Source organism: Atractosteus spatula, chromosome 1, assembly GCF_055471065.1.
Source record: "Atractosteus spatula isolate fAtrSpa1 chromosome 1, fAtrSpa1.hap1, whole genome shotgun sequence".
NCBI classification, from domain to species: domain Eukaryota; kingdom Metazoa; phylum Chordata; class Actinopteri; order Semionotiformes; family Lepisosteidae; genus Atractosteus; species Atractosteus spatula.
In genome coordinates this window covers 56202505-56228199 of record NC_142706.1, presented here as the reverse complement: position 1 = coordinate 56228199, position 25695 = coordinate 56202505, and the positions used below count along the sequence as shown (strand labels likewise).

Genomic DNA, 25695 nt, shown 5'->3' with positions numbered 1-25695 from the left:
AAACTAAGCAAAAAGTCAATCTGACACATTAAATCAGCAGTGAAATGTGAAACAATACTTCAAGTATCACCTGAATTTCACAGGACACTTCCCTATTCTTTCAGTAAAAAAGGAATAGGCTGCTGTGACAGTTTTCATACATGACAAGATGAACACTGTCACAGGCAGCTGACTACAAATAGCAGCACTATCTGTGTACACAGCACTGCTATCTTTATAGATGTGTATTAATGTGCCCTGGTATGAAATATTCCACATAAAAAGTACTTACTAGTATAACACTTCATTTGCTTCATGCCTTTCATATCGCACAGTTTCACACATTAACCTGAAAAAGAGAAAAGGTACATTACACAACATTTTCAGATTTGGTTGTCATTTGTGTGTTACTTTCTCAACACATTTTAAGAAGCCTCGTTCATAATAATAATTCCTTGGCACGTGCCCTTCTGGATCGTCTACCCTTCTGCAGTTGCTTCTACAGTCTGAATTTAGGCCACAAAGTAGCCCTATGCACCTAATTATAGACTCAGGCAAGAATATACTATACTCGCAAAGTTCCGTGGTCTGTTAGGCTACCTTACCTTATTTTCACAAAGACAGTAAGATAGGAAATATAATTTTACTAATATTTACTCTTCTGTTCTGGTCATGTCATATCAATAAAGAAGACTAATTTCAAACTCATGAAGTTTAGAAAAGAGGCTATTTTAGTGTTAGTACCTAATGGACCAGACATTTCATCTATCCCTTTCTTGACAAAAAAAAAAACAAGATGTCTACTTTACTAAAGCAGCTAGGTAGCTTGTTTGAGATTGCTCTAAGCTTTTACTTACTTATACAAAAGAGCCTCCTGTTCTCAGTTTTAAATACACTTCCTTTTATTTACCATTTATATCCTCTGGCTCATATTTCACCATATACTGATAATGATGAAGTAATTTGAGGTAATTGTTAAGGTTTTCGAAAAACCAATGAATATTTTAATCAGGTCTCTACATAGTCTACATGTTTTGTTCAAGACTAAAAATATATTTTTATATTACTGTGAGTATAAGACATTCCTGCCAGTGAGCATATCTGGTTGTTCTGCTCTAAACTGACTGTAATGCTACATTATCTTTTTTGTAATGTGGCAAACAATCTTGCACAAATTAGATTTAAATTAAGTCTTACAGTGCATTGTACAGCTATAATATAACATCTCTTGATTACACCTGACTATCTAACATTTATTATTGTTTCCCCTCATGTTGTCTCCCCCGTAATCCTAAATTGGGAGAAGTGGTTAGAAAATGGATGGATTGAAACACCCCCGTTCGACTGTTAGCCTAAATTGGCAACTTTGGGCTGACATTAAAAATCACTTCAAAGTTAAACATCACAGAGGTGGTGACTAATCCCCAAATGTTCTGATTTTCTCTCCTTACTGTACATTACAGTTTGCTGACAGCACAGACAGCGGAGTGTAAATGACTAGCAAGTACTTCATTAGAAGTAACAAGGAAGATACTATGACTTTACTATCGAACCATACTAAGTATATACAAACTTCACTTTTATAATTATAAAGTAGGTCTTTATATCCAGCAGCCCTCAGCATTTTTCTTGTTCCACACTCAGAAACCATTTTCAGAAAACTATTTGCAAAAGATAATAAAAATAACTAGAAGACAACAGCTCACAAGAGTTTCTAAGTACTGAAATTAGATGCATCAAAATGGTGTACCTATCTGAAGCTTTATATATTCCAGGAAAATATTAGAAGTTCCTTACGCTAGTTACTTAACAACCCAGCCATAAGCACTGTTAAAAACTGCTGAATGGGTTCCTGTATCTAACAGCACCTTGAAATAACAAAAGATGCAACTATTTTCTGAATTTGTTGCTGTGTCAGTAACCTTCCTTCTGAAAAGTTATTTTAAAAAACCTTTTCAATATATCATTATATTTATAATGTTTGTATTTAAAATCCTAGCATTATAGGAATTCTTAAGGAATTTATCAGTGCAAATAAAGTGTAATTTTCCTGTTAACAGCACATGTTCTCTTACCTTAATTGATGCTCTCTCAGGTTTGATAAAGCTTCCATACCATGTAGATACGAATACACAATCTCCAAGTCCTGTAAAGGGAACATTAGAATATTTAATTAAAATAATCATATCCATACAGTGGCAAAATCAATACTACTATCATAAACGTATCAGGTCTCAAATTACCTAAACAGTATTATTTTTAGAGTTTGTGTTTGTAGACTGCACCAGTTACCCATCAGAAAAGATAACTGAACGTAACTGTTCTATATAATAACATGTGTTACAACTGTCAATGTAATAACTGTGCAGGTTAGAGTGGTTGCAGCATCAGTGTTTGAGCTGCAGAAGAGCAAACAAAGGTTAATTCCAAACCAAGAAGTGAAAAAAGACAAAATAACATTTTGGCTATGGAGCCTTCAGGCAAGTTCATTCTTGTTGGCATGGAATTAACCTGCTGAATATCAAAACTAAATTAATGCCTTGTCAAGAGGAGATTAGCCTTCGAAGCCTAGATTCACGTCACTTACACTCTGGGGTGTTCACAGTCAGCAATTTCTAACCTAGCAGGGCACAATTGGCCATATCCAGCAATAGGTCACCATTTGGTAGACCATACCTCAGTAAGATTAATACATCATCCATTGACAGAAAAGTCTAGTCACTAACGCCAATGCTGTTGATTAATGGCAACCTGTCTGTACACATGCACTATTCTGATCGAGCTCAGGGACCACACTTGTTGCACTTCTTATTTTAACATGACAACATTCCACCAGGATAACACACATCCTCATACAACTTGAGTAAATGCAGCTTTCTTGTGAGATCAGAATGTGACTATTAAGTCCCACTTTTCCCAGTTAAATGCTATTTAACATCTATGGGATGAGTTAGGATGACTTGTGCCCTGGTTCTAACAGAGAAATGGGACAGAACCACACAAAACAACATCGGCAACCAGATGTCGAGTTTATTTTGCTTCCAATAGTGACCACACACTCTTCTAGCCTGTGATTTCACAGTGGACTCCTGTTCATGAATCGGCCAAGTACTTAATCACAGGCTAATTTATTTCAGTTTTTAATTTCTTTAATTTCTACAATTACATCTATTTCATAGTTTTTAAACTTGCTTTCAGCTCTTAAAATTGGGATTTGTTATAGAGCACCCTGACAAAAGTGCTCAGATCCAAAAGCCCCAGAACAAACGTGAAAAAGAAACCAAACAATTGATTGTAAGAGCAGTTTATGAGAAATTGATAAATGTTTAGGCCTGCATATTTTCATTAATAATACTTAATGATCTGTAATGATTTGGTAGTTCTTAATAAACAAGGTTTATTTATCTATAAATTTCAACCCTTTCATGGTTTCAAATCAATAAATGCTATTTCTTATTATGACCTGTACTTTTCCTATATTTCTTAAAATACTTTAAAAAATTAAGATATGTGGCTGTCATGTGACAATTTTGTCAGATTACATTGTGATTAACATGAACCTCGTACCAATTTCTGTTTCAGAACTGCATTCATTCAGGTCTCTTGCCGTAAATATAAGATAACCAAGTGGACCTCTGCAAAGGGCTCATTGTGGGAGTGGTTTGATACATTATCATTTCTACCTGTAGCTGTTCATCATGAACTATTCACTTACTAAGAGCTACATACAGTAGAAGTAAGGATTAGCACATTTACAAAAGGCTGCCTATAAGTTACTTAAGATGACGTTAAAAAGGGTATCCTTTTTGTAGGTATTTTTGATCTCTGGACCAAGTTAACCAAGTTTACACAAGGAAGCAGATCAATTAAAGTCATCAATCATGACTGCAGATTTAGAGCTCAGCTGGAACGTAAACCAGTAGGCAGTGGTCTCTCAGGAGCAGAGTTGGGAAAGTGCTGTAGATGACAAATGTTCATCCACATAATGAATTTCCCAATGTCATGTCTGTTCAATAAAATGTCATTGAACTTGCTGCACAAAATGGCACTTTCCAGATAATTTTCTGAATTTGTTGTAGTTACAAGTGATATGTTTCTTCTGGTACTCAGTATAACTTATCAAGAATAAAGACTGTTTGTCGTTAAACAAAAACATGAAAACGTGTACAAGAAAATACCTTAAATTGCACCTTACACAAAACAAATGTTTCCAGTTGATTAAGTGCAGTGCATTTTGATAGCTGTACTGCGTTTTGAAAGAATAGAGGCATAAAGCAGATACTGCGGTCAACACACATTACTTAAACCAAGGGGTCATTAACATGGAGAGCAAATGCTGCAATGCAGTTAGGTTCACACAGAACCAGTTTGCTTCACTTTTATATTAATCTTGCAGAAATACCATATCTTGTACTCAGGTCAGACAAAGCAGATGGGTGGGATTTCCTACTATTTATTTTTTCAGTAAACACTGCGTAGTACCGACGCAGTTAAATGCTTAAAGGGAAGGGTGTGGAGGTTACCTTTATCCTCTCTCTCTGGCAGCCTGTACATCTCAATAATGTGCAAACACTTAAACTAAAATCTGTAACCTTTACCAGCTCAGCTCAACAGCAAGAGGTCAGCCCTGTTCTGTATCTGCCATTTTAAATGCATCTTGTCTAGCAAATATAATATTCAACCCACCAACAGCATCACACAACTTTTACATATAAAATACTTAAATCAATGCCACCTACACAAATGCATGACTTTCCCGATCAACAATAACAAAGCATGTCGGGACTGTTTTCCCTCACTGATAACATAAATAGACCCATTCTTGAATATCAGCAAATAAGCCACATTATATTTATTCTTTTGTCACATTAAAGAACAAGAACTTCTATATAAAATTACCTTGAAACCCTACTTTAAAAGTCTCTGTCGCCCCCTGCTGTTGACACGTCATACTACAAATACACCCAAAATCAGAACTGAGTTAATTTCACTATTGACAAAAACTGGAAAAGAAAATTCTATACCGCAAGTTAACTTTTCTTAGACTAAGCATCTGACAGAAGAGCAAAACTGCTGGGCACTGTGCACTGTACTATAATAGTTTAAAGGTAGAATATATTTATTAAATTGGATTAAAAAACATTCTGACATTTTGAAATTTGTAATGAATGGTCTTCCTAAATTTCCTAAATTGTTCATCTGAACTCTGAGGAGCTGGTTTTCAATCTGCAAAATCATACCACAGCCAAGACTTCATCACTACTTTTGTGTTCCATCATGTTTAATGGGGCCAGCAGGGGGCGCTCACCCTGCAGTCCATGTGGGTCCTAATGCCCCAGTGTAGTGACACTATACTGTAAACAGGCGCCGTCCTTCGGATGAGATGTAAAACCGAGGTCCTGTCTCTCTGTGGTCATTAAAAATCCCAGGGCATTTCTCGAAAAGAGAAGGGGTGTAACCCCAGAGTCCTGGCCAAATTTCCCATTGGCCTTTACCAATCATGGCCTCCTAATAATCCCCATCTATGAACTGGCTTCATTACTCTGCTCTCCTCCCCACTGACAGCTGATGTGTGGTGAGCGTCCTGGCACACTATGGCTGCCGTCACATCATCCAGGTGGATGCTGCACATTGGTGGTGGTGGAGGGGAATCCCCATTTCCTGTAAAGCGCTTTGAGTGGAGTGTCCAGAATAGCGCTATATAAGTGTAAGCAATTATTATTATAATTATTATTATTTAGAATCACACTGAAGAGACAGACTGTTCCCCAGTATCTACTACTCAATATACAGGTTGCAGATATGAGTTAAATACGTTAAAAAGTTTTCAAATGATAAAAAATGTGCTCCATTAGTAAGGTAATTCTCTTTTTGTATACTGCAAGTCAGCAAACTTGTGGATTACTTTAGGTTAGTGCAGTGGTTCTCAAACTTTTTGGACCAAGTACCACCCCTGATTAAACCAACATGAATGCACGCGCATGCACACACTCACATACACATATAATAAATATTATAATAATAAACTTTATTTGATATAGCGCCTTTAAAGGTGGGTTTTCAAAGCGCTTTACAGAAAAAAACAGGAACAACAACAATTAAAAACAAACAATAAAAAAAGCACCATTTCAGTAAGAGGGGTCAGCCTGTTTAGCCGAGCAAAGCAGATGTGAATTCATTTTTCGAGCCTTGATACAATTCACAACAGAGTCTAACAGAGTCAGACATTTTCTTGACGGCAAAGGTCTCGCGGTGGATGTTGCAATGCGTCCATTCATTTCTGGAGCAACCTCTCCAATTCGTGCAACTACACCGGTGTCGGCTTGTCATCGCTCTAGCACCGTCTGTACAAACTCCGACGCATTTTATCCAGTCGATGCCATTCTCTTCGATAAATTCATTCAGAAGCTGAAATATGTACTCTCCTGTGGTTCCTGTTGGTAGCAGCTTACAGAACAAAGTCCTCATGGGACGTATCCTCAAACTCGTATCGAACGTAAACAAGCAAATTGGCCAAATCGACTACAGACTTCTCCAACTGAAGTGAAAAGCATCTGCTCATCTTAACGCGCTCTATCAGCGTACTTTTGATATCAGCCGCCATATCAATAATTTTGTGAGTGGCTGTGTCTTTCGGAGGGGGCAGCAGGTCGAGCTGCTTAGCAGCTTTTTCTCCACACATAATACGTGTCAGCTCTTTTGCCAACAGTAAATAAGGTTCTTCAAAAATAGTGTGGGGCTTACCTGCTTTAACATAACATAACATCACTTTATTAGCCCTGTACAATTTCTTGCATTAGGAATTCGTCTTTTCGTATACCCCAGCTTGCTCTCCATGAGGGACACAGATACACAAATAGGGAGAGAGCCTGGGGTCAGAGCAGAGCAGGGTCAGCCATTGTACAGCGCCCCTGGAGCAGTTGGTGTTAAGGGCCTTGCTCAGGGGCCCAAAAGAGTAGGATTCCTCTGCTGGCTGCAGGATTTGAACCAGCAACCTTCCAGCCACAGGCGCAGATCCTTAGAAATGCACAAGCAATCCGCAAGCTTGCATTTTGCCCCATTTCTGTTTCAGGAGTCCGTCTCAGAAGTTAAAAGGAGTTTGTATTTCATGCGCATGGGAGCGAAACACAGAGACGCTCGGTGTATTTTTCTCAAATTAACCTAGAACAGTTCTTAAATATTTTTCTGTTATCTATCACGCTTTCCTGTGCTCAAAGATTGCTAGCTTTTGTAGCACGCATATCTACTGTACGGTTTCCTGCGTGTACAACATTGGCATTGTTTCAAAATCACGCACATTCTCCTACCTCCCTGTTTGCTGGAGATACGTTTTTTTAAATACAATTGGTCACTTAAGTTCGTAGCACGCATTCCTATAGAATGGTATATGATTACATTGTAGCTCGTGTCCACTTAAGTATTAGCATTCGCTGTATCGTAGTACGTAGGCTGCGTATTCGACATGTATTAAAATAGAAAATATGAAAACCCTTTCTGATTTTTCAGTGCACACAAAGTTCCAGGGTCATATGGCGTACCACCTGGCGGCGCTCCACTTAACACAAACTGTGGTACGCGTACAACTGGAGAACCACAGAGTTAGTGAATTCTATTAAAAACTGATATCCAATTCTGTGCAGTAAGATCAATTTACTATATTACTTTTTGGTATTTTAAGACAATATTATTACATCTGTTTCTTTCCATCTAATTTTGCACTTGAGATTGAATATTCTGATTCAATCTGATATTTGTGAATTCTGTGAAACTCAATGCTAATGTGATGCTGTCAAACCTAAAAATTCTGACAGTGTTGATATTCACTAACAAAAGAGTTGCGAGAGTCCAAATCAAATGATTCAATTTAAAGATAAGCCTATTTGTAAAGAGCTTTGTTTACACAGTGTATCTAATATAGACTATTTGACCATCTTTATACCTCCTGAATACTTAATTTCAATCTCCTTATTCCTTTAGAAGAAAAGAAATATAGATTTTTTCAAATTAGGATTAATGTGAACATTTCAAAATAATAACTATTGTTTTATATTTAAGATATTTCTTGATTCAAGAGTCTGAGCCATGTTTACCAAACATGATACTAGTTCAAGTAGGTGGCTGTATCAGCATGTGTAGACTGCAAAGGAACAAGTAAAGGTGATACTATGTTTTCAAGATATGGATGGATAAGATCTACAGATCAATTAGTAACTAAAAACCAAATAAGCTAGATAAGACAAACTGCTAACTCAGTTAATATTATTACATTGAAAACATAGGCCAGGAAATCATCGGACATGCTTAACATTGACCACTAGGTGGCAGACCTTCTCTTTCATTTGTGAGATATACTAGATGCCTATGTACAGTTCTTCAGTACAATTTAACCTAAACTGCTGAATAACGGAGTTACATCACCCAGCATTTTTTTACCATTACACAGCTTGGGTTGGTTTAAGGTTCAACTCACAACAAAAGATAAGATTTTTTTTAATCTCTCACTAAACTTTGCACCTAAACTTTGCATACATCCGGCAGCTTTTCTCTCCATTTTAGAAAGAACCCCTAACAAATACACACGTATGCTTTTTTTCTGTATGCACAATATTCTTGGTGTATATTCATTATACTAAATAAAGCAGTAGCATGTCAAAGAAAAACTGGAAAAAACATGAAAAGGTGAAAAACAGAAACGGGTTAAAAATGTTTCACTTCTGTAGTCAAAAGATTTGATAGAATTATATTATATATTCTGACACCTTTTCAGCATTAGCCATTGCTTTCACTTCACTAGACTGGTTCTTCTAATTGCACAGAGATTGGAAGCACACATCTAAAGCAGTCTACTGACTTACAGCAACAGAGCCGTCGAAATGATCTAGGCCTAGATCTCAGCTTTATGAACTTTTGCGAATTGCGTTAAATACAGAATTCTGGTTCTCTGTTTGCCCTGAAGGCCTGTAGCACAGATGCAGTGGGAAATGTGCGGTAATGAATGAGATCCTCATCTTGTAGATTGATTTAATTATTGAGACTGAAATAATTATTTCCCATGATCACAGATGCCCTACTTAAATGCACTGTTTTTCCTCATGTATGACAGGATAGCATTCTGTCTCACAAGTAAAGTCTGATGCTGTACAACTCTGCTTTATTAGTGAGTGGTTTAGCTGTGTCCAAAACAAAATGTTTAAGTAAACTCAGATGAATCAGGACATTAGGAAGTTTTTTTTTTATGAGGATCTGTTTTACATAAAATCTGGAAGACATCCAATCTAGATATACTGTTTATTTGGGTAAATGCAAAATCTTAATTCCTTACATTTATTTAGAACTTTTTGGGGGCGGTGCGGTGGCTCTGTGACTAAGGATCTGCGCCTGTAGCTGGAAGGTTGCCGGTTCATATCCTGCGGCTGGCAGAGGAATCCTACTCCCGTTGGGCCCCCGAGGCCCTTAACCCCAACTGCTCCAGGGGCGCCATATAAATAGCTGTCCCTGCACTCTGGAACCAAAGCTTCTCTCCCTGTCTGTGTGTCTCATGGAGAGCAAGCTGGGGTATGAGAAAAAACAAATTCCTAATACAAGAAATTGTATATGGTCAATAAAGCGATCTTATCTTATCTTCATTACAAAGAATCTTTGAGTACTTTACCTATAGGACAGCTCAAACCTCATCTGAAGAGAACGTATTTGCCAGCAACCCGCTACACAGCAGATCAGACAAAGAAGTAAGAAACTATACCAGCAACCAAGTCAAGGTGAAATTTGGGAACGGCAGAGTGTGATTTAATCAAGACGCGAGTTAACACCTCTAGTCTAACAAAGATGCAAGACCGCCATGGCATTTTTACTGAATAGTCAGGACCTGTCTAACATGTCTTCAGAATGACGGCACGTCCTGTATCATAATATTCCTGGTCATCTCACTGGGGCACTGGTTTGGAAGTTCTGGACCAGAAGAAAGAGTGCCCTCAACTCCTCCACTTCTACCACCTAAAACAGCAACATGGTTTTTCTTATAGGCCTCTAGTTAGGCCCAGATTTCCATAGCATCTACAATCTGATAAAATCAAGTTAGAAGGTGGCAGCACTACTGTCAAAGCCACCCTAACGTATTTCTCTTAATGGGACATCTTCATTATTTGCTTTCTAAGGGGGGGGGGGGGGGATTAATCCATCCATTTTCTTACCCTGTATTAAATAAAGCAGTCACAGGGAGCCAGAACCTATCCCTGCAAGCAAGAAGCACAAGAGAGGATACACCCTGGACAGAACGCAAGTCTATCACAGGGCACACACACAACACACACACCAGGGCCAGGTTTCCCGTAAGCCAATTAATCTACCTGTATGTCTTTGGACTTTGGGAGGAAACTGAAGATAGGACAGATTGGAAACATCCTAGATGTCTCAACTGAAATGGGATATATGGTCAATTTATATAATTTATATAGAATTACAAACGGTTATATTCAGAAGAATGACTACCTTCGAACAATTCTTGTGTCAATACTAATTCTGAGGCGGGAGTAGTATCAAGAACTGAACTTCAACACAGCCTGTTTTTTCATGCTTTAAATTAAGACCATAGATGGAAACAACATGTTTGTGATAACAAATTGTCCCAAAATACACACATACACACGGTGTACAGCGTGCTAAATAAAACGATCTGTGGTTATGAACTTCATACTCGTTTTGACTTCAAAGTGAAACCGCCTCCAGAACAGAATGATAACAATTGTCTATCAGTACACTAATCGAAGTACTATAAAACTTTAATTCACTAAAATCTGAGGGATTGAATTAATACACTACTTTCAGAACATTTCTACTCAAAATGATAAGCCATTTAAGACGTAAAAAGCTGACTGAAATTACAGTAATTGTTTGAATTTTAATAAGTATGAAAATCGAAGTTCAGAAAATTACAGGCTGCCATGAACAGTGTCAGGCTAAATACCACGCAGAGAACAAATTGCACAGTACAACATTTTCCTCCTCCTCCTCCCCAGAGGAAAAGAAATGGAAGATGAATGGTATTTTTTAGAAGTCCACTGTCCTAGTCCTAGTAATCTCATTCTTGATTTGTGTAACAGGTCAGGCCAACAAACTGTTTATAGCTTATTGTACACTAAGGCGTCTACACCTAGGAATCCTTGGTCAAACAATTCCATACTTTTCCCTTTGGTACAAATGATCTGATCACAATTCCAGGCATTTCCACCCTTCTGTCACTCAGAAAATATGCACATAGGTAACTGAAGCTCTATCTCATTTGTACCCAATGTACAGTAGTACCAAAGTCTGTCTTAAAACCAAGAGAAAATACAGTAATAGGACCACAGCAGTAATGTCCTCATTGTTTCTTAATTCAGCTGTATACAGTGATCTATACTCCATGATGTCAGCATTAAAGTACTGTACAACACCAAAGCAAAAAAGAATCTACACATGACCTCAAACGTGTGTACACAAATTCCAAACACAAGCATTTCCTACATACATTTCAACATGGCTAATTAGCATTTTGAACCACAAAGTATTCTGAAATTTGTAATAGACCCAACAGGATTACTTTTAATACTAATCTTCTAAAGAAGACAATACCCAAGTCTATTTCAAAGGCATCTTTTAAGTCACAATCTAAAATTAGTGACTTAGTGTGAAAATCAGACTGTATCAAGCTAAAACTAAAAACTTAAAACAATTAAAGTGACTAAAACTCATATACTAGCATATTTGTTCCCTGCAAGTAAAATATATTCTCTTTAAAAAATTCTATGATGTCTACCACATTGTTTGGTACATTGTATTGGTAAGATAGCAAAACCTGTTCAGTCTACTGTATATGAAGATTTACTAAGACAGGCTTCAAAGAGTTTGTTTTCCCTAATGATCAGTTACCATTTCAAGACTTTAAAAACCAATCAGAGTGAAAATCATAATTAACACCACATGACATGGTCAAAGCTGGGTCAGACGTGGATTACAATGTACACCAGGGGAGATTTCCACCTTTCAGGCATCTCTATGGTGCTGAGAACAGTATGTCAGTCTCTAATTTTCCTCACCACCGATAACACTCTCCCATAGTTAAATAAGCAAAAATACTAGAGATGATGTAATTTCTACTGCATAAATGCAGAATAAAAATGTAGTTAAACCATGAAGGAAAATATAAACATCCCTCAAAACTCTGTGGGACACGAAAAGAAAATCAAGAACCTCTAACTGGGAATGTAAAAACACTGACCCAGATACGCACAATCGCTGGCTTCTTGTTATAGCCGTATTTGTGCCTTTTATTCATTTACCACAGACAATTATTTAGCTCCAAAGTACAACTGCAAGAGAAAAAACTGTTGCCTTTTTAAATTACTCAGACAATTCCATGAAAAGCAGTTACCACTAGCTGGGATCATTTTACTAAAGTCACTGATGCCTGCTGTGACAGTGCTGCATTGCCTGCATTTAAGACTACACTGTACACCACACAGAGATATCTTAGATCCCCACAAAAAAAACAAACAGCTGCTGCTAAAATAGCTGAAATACCTTTTAGCTATAAATATGTCACCTGTCTTAAAACCACATGTGGGTGCGGGGGAGGAGGACAGAACTGCAATTACAATAAATAAGAAACAATATATAACTATTACATAGAAGTGCAGTGAATATTGGAGAAACCTGTAAAGAAATGTGGAAAAAAGATGCTTCTTTTCATTTTCAGTTTAATATAATTGAACTTCATAGGAAGGCAATGGGTACAAAAGACAACTGAGATAATAATCTATGTAGAATTTTAACTGAAACAATTTATTCATTTTTGAAAACTAATAAGTATAATAACCTTGCCTGGGAGCAAAGGGTACATGAATTTCTCAGCGCTGTGCTTTGCATGCAGTCCTGAACTGTCATCACAAGGACTCAGTAGTAATAGTTGGCTAATCCCTCACAGATTTGCTATATTTCTTTAACTGAAGATGTATACACAGAAGCTCAGATTTAAAAAAAACATGTACTACTACTATAACAAAGATGAATTAATGTTCTCCTGCAAAATATTCCTTATACATAGGCTTAAAGAATGATAAATTGTAGAAAAGGCTGAAGTACCTTATAACCCATTTCATATTGTTCGGGGTTAAATCCAGAGAACGGATGGCTAGCCCTGGCCCTGCAGTATAACAATCCAGCAGGTTTTATGGGGTCATGCTAAAATCATTATTTATCAGATCCAGTGAATCTTTCTTATAACCATTTAATCAGATGGTTTGTGCAATAAAGTAGTTCAGAACTTTGAAATAAAAATCCCCAAACACTGTAGCTATTAAAGGCCACAGCTGGGCATTCCTGATAGCTGAAATCGGTACATTTTCTAAATTGATCAAAAATCATATTTCAAGTATTTACAAATTGATTAATTTCCATCAATTTACAAATTGATGAATTAAGAATGGCAGCAAGTTAGGAATCTGAATGGAGATGTGACACGGTTACATTCCACAAGGAGTAATGAACTCCCGTAACACCAGGTTAATGCAACTGGAACCACACCTTGTCACTAGAGATTTAACCCCAGTAAATGCTAAACCTATTTCTATTACAACAATTTGGCACTTTGACCTCACCAAACTGGACATCAGCAAAGCATGACACAAAACATGATACATCCAAAATCACTTATGCCAACAGTTTTTGCTTGTTTCTGGTAAATCACATCACCAAGTTTATCTCAAATGTCGCTGGGTGATATTTTTGGAGCCCCTCATTTGGAGCTATTTCAGCCTACACTTGCTAAAAACTGCACAAATACAAATTTGAGAGGGGGATTAATGACCAAGGACCTGGGAGGACTTAAATCAAAAGTGTTTTACAGCATTGGGAAGACTTAACTAAAGCAATATTTTAGCCTTTATATTCACTGTAGCAGAAGCCTTCAACTCTAATCCAGGACATCCTCAGTCCATCAGTTTTTAAAGGTCATGATTAAATCAATATCTCAAAACCTATACCCATTTGAATTCCTTTTGGCAAAATCTGAAACAGTTTTGCAACAAAATGCCGCTGTTCTGTTTGGACTGGAGTGAAATGATTCAGGAGTTAAGTAAAACGTCTAAAAAAAACATGTCCTGAATTCCTGTCTATTTCTATATATAGAATCAACGGCCTTGGATTTCCCTTCCAATTAGGTGAGAAAAAAAGATATATTTATCCTGCAGTAAGTCAACAGTAGCAGGTGGAAACCAAGCAAGTTCAGGCAATCAGGTCTCCTCACTTCATATTTACATATCAAAAGCAGTTGCAAGGTCAGTCTAAATAGGCCCATAGCACACAATCAATGGAGCTCGCAGCAGTCGGTGATATACAGTACCGATTTAAAAGGAATGCTGTATTTCTAGAAGGTATCATATTAAAAATCAATTCTGCTTTGAAATTAGATAAGTTACAGTATGCTTCAAAAGCCTGGAAGGCATTGCTAATGTTAAAAATTCATGGACATTTCACACACTGCTGACTGCCAGTAAGCACAGAAATATTCCATGAATATTTCTATCACTTCAAATGAAAAATAAATAAAGTGCTTGTTGATTTATATCTGTCTGGAAAGTAAGAAAATGGAAAGGTCCAAAAGAAAATATTTTATTCTGGAAAATTCCATGATGCAACATGTTAAAAGCAAGTAGTTATAATAAGCTGCATTGCTAAATTAAAACATTATTTGTTTTTTTCCTCTATTAATGCTGCTTTAAAATTTCAGATGCAGTAGTGAAATTTAGTGCTCCTTCAGCAAAACATAGGTCACTTCTTTCCATAAGCAGCAAGGAATGAAAAACAGTGTGAAAACACCTCTAAAACAGTGGTTTTACCTTGATCCTGAGGGTTTGCAACAGCTTAAACATTCAGAATTTAATATAGTCTCTCCCCAACTTGCTAATTATTTACTCCCTTATTTCTGACCTAATACATCTTAAGTGATAATCAATTTATGAAGAAAGCTTTTTTCCCCTGTCACGTCCAACTGGTTAGATATCAGGTAACGCACCTATAAAAGGGGGAGTTCTGAAAGGCAGAAACCGATTGATACAAATTACAAAAGTCTTACCATTTGTAAGAGCCGATAAGAAAAATTAAAAACATGCCTAATAAAACTGATATTGAGATATTGACAAATTGATATCATTTTAAGAATTTGAAAGGTACAATCAAGCATTAAAGAAACTGATTACATTAAAGTACAACAGTTTAGCAGACTTGAAGGGCTGCAAGGTGAGTAGCTATGTTTTTTAAGGCATAAATTCCTACCCTCCAGGGTCAGAAACCAGCAGGTTTTCAAGGTCTATTTAAATCAACAACTTAAGACCTTCGAAAAGTGTCACATTGGTCCAATTAAGCCAATAATTAGCTCTATTAGGTCATTAAGACCAAGCAGAAAGAAAATCTGCTGACACCGTGGCTCTTCAGGAATGAAGGTGTGCACCAGCCATCTGAAGATGAAATCCAAATACGAGTACTTGGAAATATACATCTGATCATTTATCTCGGCATAAGATGCAATTTTCAGAATGTGAACACTGTGAGACTAAAAAGCAACAAATACTCAAAATCCACTTTTTACTTCTGCTTTCTATCACTTACCACAACCGACATTAATGCCTTTGACTAAATTGAAAAGATCCAATCCAACACCTCCCAAAATGACAAAACATTTGCAGTTTTTCTTGTAAGCTATATTCACTGGAAAACCAAAACCAGTATTCAAATCCGGACAACTGCACCACCACAAAATGTCCACATACTAACGTTACTGGAGGGAAATCAGTTTGGTTGCATTTCAGTATTCAGCCCATTTAGACTAGTATCCCTCTGCTGTGGCGCTTTCTTTGAAAAGAAAAAACTGTCTTTTTTCCTTCCTGAATTCACCTCTCAAAACTAACCTGATTCTAAAGTTATGGCTTAAAAAATAGAGTATAACTAAGTGTTTCACAATATAAACAGCCTCAACGTATCAGACTTCAAAGCCAAGAGCCAATTGTTTTATTCATGTTCCATCAGAGCCTTTGGCGCACTTCTATGGAAGAAATTTTCACCTACAGTACAGAGCTATTAAATTATTTATAGTGAAATGTGGCTTTGAGGAATTAAAGTAAATACAATTGTGGCTTTTTTTACTCTTTTTGGTTGGAGGGCAGGAGAGTGTATATTAATGCCTTAATTTTTCCTCCCAATGAAACTAATTGCAAAGTAGACAAAAAGGAGAATAAAGACTTCTCTGTGCTCTTCAAACAAAAGCTTATGTGAGGGTCTAATTATTCTGGATTATATCCTTTCATTGGTGGGGGGGGGGGATGGGGGTCTCTATTGGTGTACAACAGGCAAATGTGTGTTACAAGAACATACAAGAAAATACAAGCTGTGGCCCTTGAAACAAATTTCATTTTCACTTTTGCTGAACTGGAGAGCCAATTCCTCCACCCAGTTTTCTTCACTGCAGCAGTGTCTTTCCTGTCTGTACCCTGCATTTTGACAACCGCTAATTTCTCGCAGTGGTTTTAATCACGAGGCAGCAACTGCCGCTGAGATGCAGGGGCTGCCACACTAGCAATCACTGCAGCTCAATGGCTGGGGTGTGAGTCACAAAAGCTCCTTTATCTGCCTTGGCCCACAAATAGAAAGCCAAAACAAGCTCCAGCTCTTGGTATTGTGCATGCTACTCTGTGTCATTCAGCAAGATCCTTCCGATGTGCGGCAGAAAGAGAAAGAGAAAATGGAAATGTTTGGAAATCTTTCAAAAAGTGCTACAGATTTTTTTTTTAAGTGGAGGCACTGCAGGAAAGTCGTTTGCCCAGAAAAACTTGGCAGCTTACGCAATTTTCTGCAGCAACACTTACGCCATATGAGGAGTGGGGGGGGGGGGGGGTTTGCTACTGAGAAAAGAAAACTGCTCAGCTATAGAAATGTCACAAGTTTTGATCTATTTTTCTCCCAAACAAAACCACAAACACCTAATATCTCCAGTTATAGCGTTCCAGTTTTGGTTTTGACTAATGGGAGGGAAGTGCACTCGATAGCACCATAAATAGTTTCTTTTTCATTTCTCCTATTTTTGTGCTCCACTGTTGTTTGCGATTTGTTATTTCCACAAAAAAATTTTTTTCTGCTTCTATTTGTCACGTTAAACATCCCAGCAAACACAGGCATGTAAAAGAACCTTTTCAAGCTTGCAACACGTGGAGGAACAAATTATTCTTCTATCATATTTTTTTAACATATTGCTGAATCAGTTGAGGTGCAACATTTACTTCCCCATACAGCATCTTCACATTCAGCCTCAGAAAGGGGTTTCTAAGATATTTAAGAGGGAATTAACAAACCTATGCATAAACAAGACAGGATAAATGTAATACAATATTGAACAACTAAAAAGTTAAAATAAAGCAATAAGCAGATCAGCTTCTGGAGTCCCGTTGAAAATGGCACTGCTGAATTTTCTTGTTTCTAATTGTCATTCATATGAAACATCCACAGGGCTGCCTTAAATGCAAAACTCTGAAAATTCCAAATCATGTTTTCTTAGCATCAAATGCTTTTCATGTATTAGCTGATATCTTAGTTTTTAATAGATATTTGAGCAGCTGTTTTAGTTGCATGCTTCTTTTCAAAGCACTAACAGTGCTGTGCTATCTATCCTTGCAGTAAGGACAAAGAGAACCTGCAGTGGAAACTCTTCACTCTTGCTCGGCACAGCAGAGGACAGACTCTTGGCTTGCCTTGGCCCAGTTGGCACATCACAACAGCATACAACTCTTTTATGTATGGCAAAGTGCCAGCAGTATGCTTTTTGGTCTCACTGTAAATGGTTATATTTCCATCCACCCACCCAATATCAGAAAGGCACTTTTTTCCCCCGTAGCCCAGAGCATATCCCACCCTTTTAGAAAAGCAGGATTACACCTTGGATGGGATGCCAGTTAATCAAATTCAGTCACATCAGTTAATGTAACTCACATGTCCTATGATTTCTGAATATCACTTCAATACAAAAACCTGGAAATATAAATAGAAGTTTTTCCATTAAATTCACTTTCCAGAACAAAGGAAGATGAGCACTTTGACTAAAATTTGTTAAGCACATGAAACCATATTTTAAGGAATAAAACTAATAGTTGAAAACAACATTTAATGAACATACCTTCATTGTACGTCAAAATAGGTTTTTAATGCATATTTCTGCAAGAATTGTAATGTTATTCAGTTACTGCTCTGATAACTGGAATTCACCTTGGATATTGGTTTCGAGGCACATGGTTCTATCAGATCCAAACCACAGCACAAAAAAGGATTCTGAACTTGAAGGTTTTGCTTCACAACAGCATACTTAAAAATCTACTTAAAATAAACTGTGGAGAAAATCAAAATATGTTTTTCACATCTGGCACTAGTGTTCTTGGTGCTCTATAAAGACTTATACCATAGTCAGAGAACAGTCACCAAATGATAGCAAACAATTTATAGTTTTTCCAATATTAGTTCCATTGTAAGCCTCAAGGAGCTATATAAACAAACAAAAAGATAGTTCTGTATAATGTAAATTATGGCCATAGGATCAATTGTTCTGTGTTACAGGAAATAAGTCCATATACTGATATGCAGCTTGCATGCTAAATTCACAAATCAATAACCTTACCTCTAAAATTAAATGAGCTGTTGGCAAAAGACACTGCCCTACAGATCTGATGAGCCAGGGCTTATCACAAAATAGTGTACAGCAAAATCCTGCATGATTAGTTATTTTCAGTCGAGTTACTGACTTTTAATGTTCTAGTAAATGATATGTTCAACTGCAATACTGCTCTGTGGGGTGTAATCACCTTGGAAAGGCATATCATGCAATTTAAGTCTGTGGAATCTTAGTCCATGCATCTTATAGGGAGAAATTGGACTCACACAACAGCAGGCTATTAATGGGGCATTTCTGTTGGCAACTATGGAGACTATGTCCAGACAATTCTAGAAACTGTATAAATTGTACAATATAAATGGTAAATCCTTTGTAGCCAACATAAAAGTGTTCTGCAGGTGTAACATTGCTTTTTGTGGAGATTCATTCAATCCTTTACTTTCTGCCATTTGTGAGCACTGCATTCACATCTATCAACAACCCTAACCACCCTCTGATTCCCGATCACCATGCAATACTCCTTTAAGACCTTAGAAAAACATGCCCATGGAGGAGTATAGCTGTGTCTGCTATCTCTAGAACATCTTGTTGTTTTCACCAATTCCTCTCCCAATTCTACTGCCACACCATTCAGTCTCCAGAGGAAATGCCAGAGATGCTGAGCAAACTGATTGTGTCCATTCCCTGCACTGACACAATGGACTGAATACTCCCCTGCACAGCACACGGGTGGGAGCTGACGTATGCTAAAACAACAAGGCAGCAGGAGCAGACAAAATGACAGCTGACTCAAGAGGTGCTTCAGGAACCTGCACTTAACCCTTAACCATTATTTTTTTATTACTAATGTGAACCAAATGGCTTCACCTTACATTAAAAAGCTTTTTTTTAAAAATGATTCAGAATGAGAGTATTTGTTAATGACTGTCCTAATAACACAATATGCATTCACCAAAACAGCTGAAAATGCCTTGTCAGAAATCTGCTTGAATGGCTCAGGTAGTACTGCTTCCAGTTTTGTTACATGTGAATATTTGACTAATATTACATATTAAAATGCTAAATTGTATTTTAAAATCATTTGCATTAAGTAAAACTTAAGCGATCCGATGCTTAACAAATGCTTGCAAGAAGCTGCATTTCTTTGCCAAGTCATTTCAAGGTTTAAAAATAATAATAATTGCTTACACTTAAATAGTGGTTTTCAGGACACTCCACTCAAAGCGCTTTACAGGTAATGGAGACCCCCCTCCACCACCACCAATGTGCAGCCCCACCTCGGTGATGCGACGGCAGCCATAGTGCGCCAGAACTCTCACCACACATCAGCTATCAGTGGGGAGAAGAGTAATGAAGCCAATTCATAGATGGGGATTTTAAGGAGGCCATTATTGGTAAGGGCCAATGGGAATTTGGCCAGGACGCCAGGGTTACACCCCTACTCTTTTCGAGAAAACGCCCTGGGATTTTTAATGACCAGAGAGTCGGGACCTCGGTTTTACGTCTAATCCGAAGGATGGCGCCTGTTTACAGTATAGTGTCCTCGTCACTATACTGGGGCATTAGGACCCACATGGACCGCAGAGTGAGCGCCCCCTGCTGGCCCCACTAACACCTCTCACAGCAGCAACCTTAGTTGTTCCCAGGAGGTCTCCCATTCAGGTACTGAGCAGGCTCACACCTGCTGAGCTTCAGTGGGTTGCCAGTTGTGAATTGCAGAGTGATATAGCTGCTGGCTAAAACAGTTCCATTTAATTACATCTGTCCATTATGAGAAAGGTGCTAATTCCTGGTAAGGATCACAGGAACTTTTAGCCTGTCTTAATGACAACTGTCAATTGCAGTGCTCACACAGGAAGTGTTAACACAAAGAACTACTATTTATTTTCTTAGCAGACTTAATAAGGAACAAGAATGCATAAAGTAAACACATGGAAATAATTAAAATGCAATAGAATAATAAGCAAAATATTAAAGTGACAAAAGCACAGTGATGTAGGAACATGTCAGAAGTGCAATGTCTGCATAGCGCAAAGTAAAAATTTCCACTGAGTGGTAAATGTGCTGGGTAAGGAATCGCTGATGAAGAAGACGGAACACACTGGTGAAAGTTCATGACAATGTGAGAGAGATCATAGTCTAAACAGATTAGTCTTGGGGAGATGCTGAAAGATAGTTATGGATTGAATGAAACATTTTATTAAAATTGGTTGTACTAATTTAGGTCCTCAGAAAAGGGATACTACAGTAAAGTTAAGTTCAAGTCAGTCATAAAATAAAGCTTAAAGAATAAGGGAATTAACTCACAAGAATCTTAGAAAGGTGATGTATCAGGTAACATTTGTCATGATGAAGGATGGCAAAAACAGTCAAAATAAATTCAGCAAAGTACTTAAATCATTACAAAAAAAATGCATTTTATAAAACTGACACACTGGCACAATTTTGATGAGAAAACGGAACCAGCACCATTATACCAAGAGGTGTTAATCACAATACAGATGGCAACACACTGCTAGAACTGAGGAAGTCAACACTGTTCTGAAGCTTTCTGTGATTACTTCAATGAATTACATTTACAGTAATATACTTACTATTATCTCTTAATACATTCTTAAATAGTGTATATCTTTCCTGTCGTAGGTGGCACACAGTGGGAAGGTGCAGCATCCACTCACAAGTATATGCTGCCGTTTTCAAAAAGTAGCCCAGAAATTGCTACATGTTGCTCATGTAGTATGAAACAAGGATCAGGGTAAAGGTTAAACAGCAGACATTCCTTTGTAAGCACCATACATGACTTTCCCAAATTTAATTATAAACCCCTTATCTTAATGAAAGACGTGCTGTTTATTTTTCCTCACTATACTCCCTCAAGCATTATATGTAAGGTGATTGTAGCTTCAGCACAGCCGGTGCTCATGGTTGCTAGGGGCAACAAGACAAACTGCTTTATTCCTGACATGGATTTAATTAGTTTTAATATTTCAAGACCACTGGGCACCATCCCTCCCAAGTAGCCTGACAGGAATTGTTGTTTTTATCTCCACATAGCACAGCCAAAAAATTTAAGACTTCACGTAAAAATAGGTATCAAATGTTGAGGGTGCCTAAATCCAGCTAGTAAACGATTGTCTGCTAATCTTACGATGAGAATCCTGTATTAAAGTGATAATATCCTTTCTTTTATATACTTAAAAAAATATTAAAAACTTACATTTGTCTTGATTCTCACAGACAACAAAGCTGAACAATAAACACACAACAAGCCTTGTATTAATTTTAATCAGGATGCTTTGCTGATCACCGCGTACATATAGCTGCACCAGTTGTTTTATCTTCCCCCTTTTAGGGCTAACAAACTCCTGGGACTAAGCTATATTATACACTGCATGGATGTTGTGAACATTTAATACTTTCTCTATTGTAGGCATGAATGAGCTGGAAAGGGAGTTAGAATTCCCATAATCACTGCAATAGTGCTTTAGTGTTGAAAGGAATCACATAAATGCTGCTGGCCAGTTACTGTTGAATCCCAGCGCCTACTCTGACTGGCAAACTGATAAATATACATTCAGATATCTGTAGATAATATACACTTTATATTAAAACAGTCTTAGATACACCCGTATTTCTATTTTCAACAGTTTAAATCCAGTAGGTTTTGCACTCACTATTTTTCATTTCTGCTGTTGGATAGAAATATTCATGTCAAACTGGCTGTCTGCCTACGTGTCAAAATGATTATCAAAAACACTTGCTTATGAAAAATAGCTTTTTAATACAAAAAATACCCTTCTTCTCTCTCATTCTTTTCAGGTCTGCATACAATTTTGGAACAAGTCCAGTTCTCCACACTTGAGACCTTTTCTTGTTACCTGCACTATATACTACAGCACAGGAATGATGAAATATCTGAATATTCTACGTACAGATGATATACTCTACTGAGTGAATGCAGTTCTTTGCATTACAGATTCTACATTTTAGAAACATGGTTGTTAACCCAGGGCTATCCCCAGGTGGTCACAGATCATTATGTGCTCGTAAATAAATACTGCTGCTAATCTCAGAAAAACTCCAGCTACCACCTTCTTATCTGATCTTGTCAGGTCTCAGAAGCCTGGCAAGGCTGGGTCTGCACTGTACTATATAGCAGACATCCAAGGAAAACCAAGATGCCGGTTCTCTCCGGACCAGACTAATGCTCTAGTATGATGACCAATAACACAGTGCTACAGGAGGTGATGTCCTTTGGATAAGGTCTTGACTACTTGTTCATTAAGATTAGGGGTGTAATTCCTTTCGCTACCCAATCTGTTGGGCATTGGGAATGCTGGCACATAGTGGCTGCCACGCAGCTTCCATGTGAGTGTTGCACATTTGTAGTAGTGTGCCCCCCTCCTACTGTAAAGTACTTTGGGAATCTTTGGGATAAACTCCTCTAGATAAATGATGATGATGCAGTAACATCTACTATATAATGCCAGCCTCCCACTACAAGACTTTTCCTAGGATTTAGCCTTTTATTTACATAATCGTAAGAAAATCATAGCGAGTTGCAGAGAGTCACAGCACGCGCGTCCATTGCCCGTGCCCGCGTGTCAGTTGTGTAGTAAGACACCCCCAGTGACTTAGTCATAGCGCTCTTAACAGCCCCTATGACTCTATGCGACTCGCTACAATAAAATCACACAGGCACGATTTTCTCGTCGCGAGTTGCAAGTCATAGGGGTGGGTTCTTGTGTCTGCGAAATTCAACAGCCAACTAGCGCTCAACCGGAAGTATGATGATTACAATGCGGCTGCAAGGAAAGGAGGGAAGCGAGTATTTTGGACTGTGCAAATGCAGGAGAGGCTCATCGAACTTTGGAGCCAACACAGATGTCTGTTCGATGTTTTGTGTTTGTTGTTTGTTTACTTTCGCGTGGTGCTCCTCCTCTTATTCCGGTGTGCTCCACGTTGATTGGCTGTCAAAATAAGGCAACCTCGTGGTACTTTCGCAATGCAACACGAGATTCTGAACCGTGATAAAAAGCTGTGTAATTGGTCACCCTCTGTGATTCCTAGTCGTAAAAATTGACACCCTCTAGGACAGAAAAGGCAGCGAGATTCAGCAGCTGCACTCACTAAATTTGACATGCTCTCCAACCAGAAGTTGTGTGGAGTCCTCTAGTGCAGTGGTTCTCAAACTGTGGTACACGTACACGAGTGGTACGTGGAGCGCCGCCAGCTGGTATGCCATATGACCCTGGAACTTTGTTGTGTGCACTGAAAAATCGGGACAGGTTTTCATATTTTCTATTTTAATACTTGTTGAATACGCAGCCTACGTACTATGATACAGCGCACGCTAATACTTGAGTGGACACAAGAGCTACAATGTAATTCTATTCCATTCTATAGGAATGTGTGCTACAAACATAAGTGACCAATTGTATTTAAAAAAACTTATCTCCAGCAAATAGGGAGGTAGGAGAATGTGTGTGATTTTGGAACACCGCCAATCTTGTAAGCACAGGAAAGCATAGAAATGCGTGCTACAAATGCTGGCAATCTTGTGAGCACAGGAAAGCGTGATAGATAACAGAAAACCTATTCTAGGTTAATTTGAGAAAAATACACCGAGCGTCTCTGTGTTTCGCTCCCATGCACATGAAATAACTTCTTTTAACTTCTGAGACAGACTCCTGAAACGGAAACGGGGAAAATTGCAAGCTTGCGGATTGCTAAAGCAGGTAAGCCCCACACTATTTTTGAAGAACCTTATTTACCGTTGGCAAAAGAGCTGACACATATTATGTGTGGAGAAAAAGCTGCTAAGTAGCTCGACCTGCTGCCCCCTCCGAAAGACACAGCCACTCACAAAATTATTGATATGGCGGCTGATATCAAAAGTACGCTGATAGAGCGCGTTAAGATGAGCAGATGCTTTTCACTGCAATTAGATGAGTCTGTACATGTCGGCCAATTCGCTCGTTTACATAAGATACGACTTTGAGGGCATGTCCCATGAGGACTTTCTGTTCTGTAAGCCGCTACCAACAGGAACTACAGGAGAGCACGTATTTCAGCTTCTAAATGAATTAATCAAAGAGAATGGCATCGACTGGATAAAATACATCAGAGTTTGTACAGACGGTGCTAGAGTGATGACAAGCCGACACAGTGGTGTAGTTGCACGAATTAGAGAGACGCACTGCAAGATCCACCACGAGATCTTTGCCGTCAAGAAAATGCCTGAAGATTTAAAATCTGTTAGATTTTGTCAATTGTATCAAGGCTCAAAAAATGAATTCACATCTGCTTTGCTCGACTAAACAGGCTCACCCCTCTCACTGAAATGGTGCTTTTTTATTGTTTATTTTTAATTGTTGTTCCTGTTGTCATTCTGTAAATCGCTTTGAGAAGCCACATTTAAAGGCACTGTATCAAATAAAATTTTTATTATTATTATATTTATTATATGTGTGTGAGAGTATGTGTGCACGTGTGCTCATGTTGGTCACTGAGATTTTCTGGGGTTCCTATGAGAAGATGACTTGTAGGTGGTACTTGGATGCTTTGGTTTGATCAGGGATAGTACAATGGTCCTAAAAGTTTGAGAACCACTGCTCTAGTGTGACAAAGAGGTGCAGGTGAGGATCCGCCTCTCTCATTCACAAATTCACAGAGGCAATAAACTGTTCTACTCTCTATTCTGTTGCATAAGTACCACTGATACTTCACCTCAAGATATTTGTGGGGCAATATTACACAGGTCACAAGACCTTTAAGCTGTCTGGGACTTTTCAAGAGCTGCAGTATAAAACCTCCAAATTGCTTTAACAGAAATATTGTGGATCTTAATTTTCAATCATATCAAATACCAGGGGTTTCATGAGAAATAAGTTTATTTTTGTTTACCTATTTATTTATTAATTTAAGATTTTTTTATTGTTTTCCACTGAAGATAACTTATCACATGGAATTTAAGTAAAATTAAATTTACTATATTTAAATCGAACATTTTCAGGATGGAATTTTAGAAC

At 37.9% G+C, this 25695-nt stretch overlaps 1 protein-coding gene across 7 annotated transcripts in view; it reads right to left on the bottom strand.

Annotated features, from left to right (window-relative positions):
• The window catches only part of rapgef2b (Rap guanine nucleotide exchange factor 2b), a 153500-nt gene that overhangs the window by 103946 nt on the left and 23859 nt on the right, over positions 1 to 25695 (bottom strand). For all 7 annotated transcript variants that reach the window (XM_088911657.1, XM_088911694.1, XM_088911675.1 and 4 more), the window contains exons 2-3: positions 2055 to 2125; positions 272 to 328 (exon numbers count right to left, since the gene is read on the bottom strand). In XM_088911657.1, coding sequence (XP_088767783.1) covers positions 272 to 328; positions 2055 to 2125 — 128 coding nt within the window. The remainder of the gene's footprint in view (positions 1 to 271; positions 329 to 2054; positions 2126 to 25695) is intronic.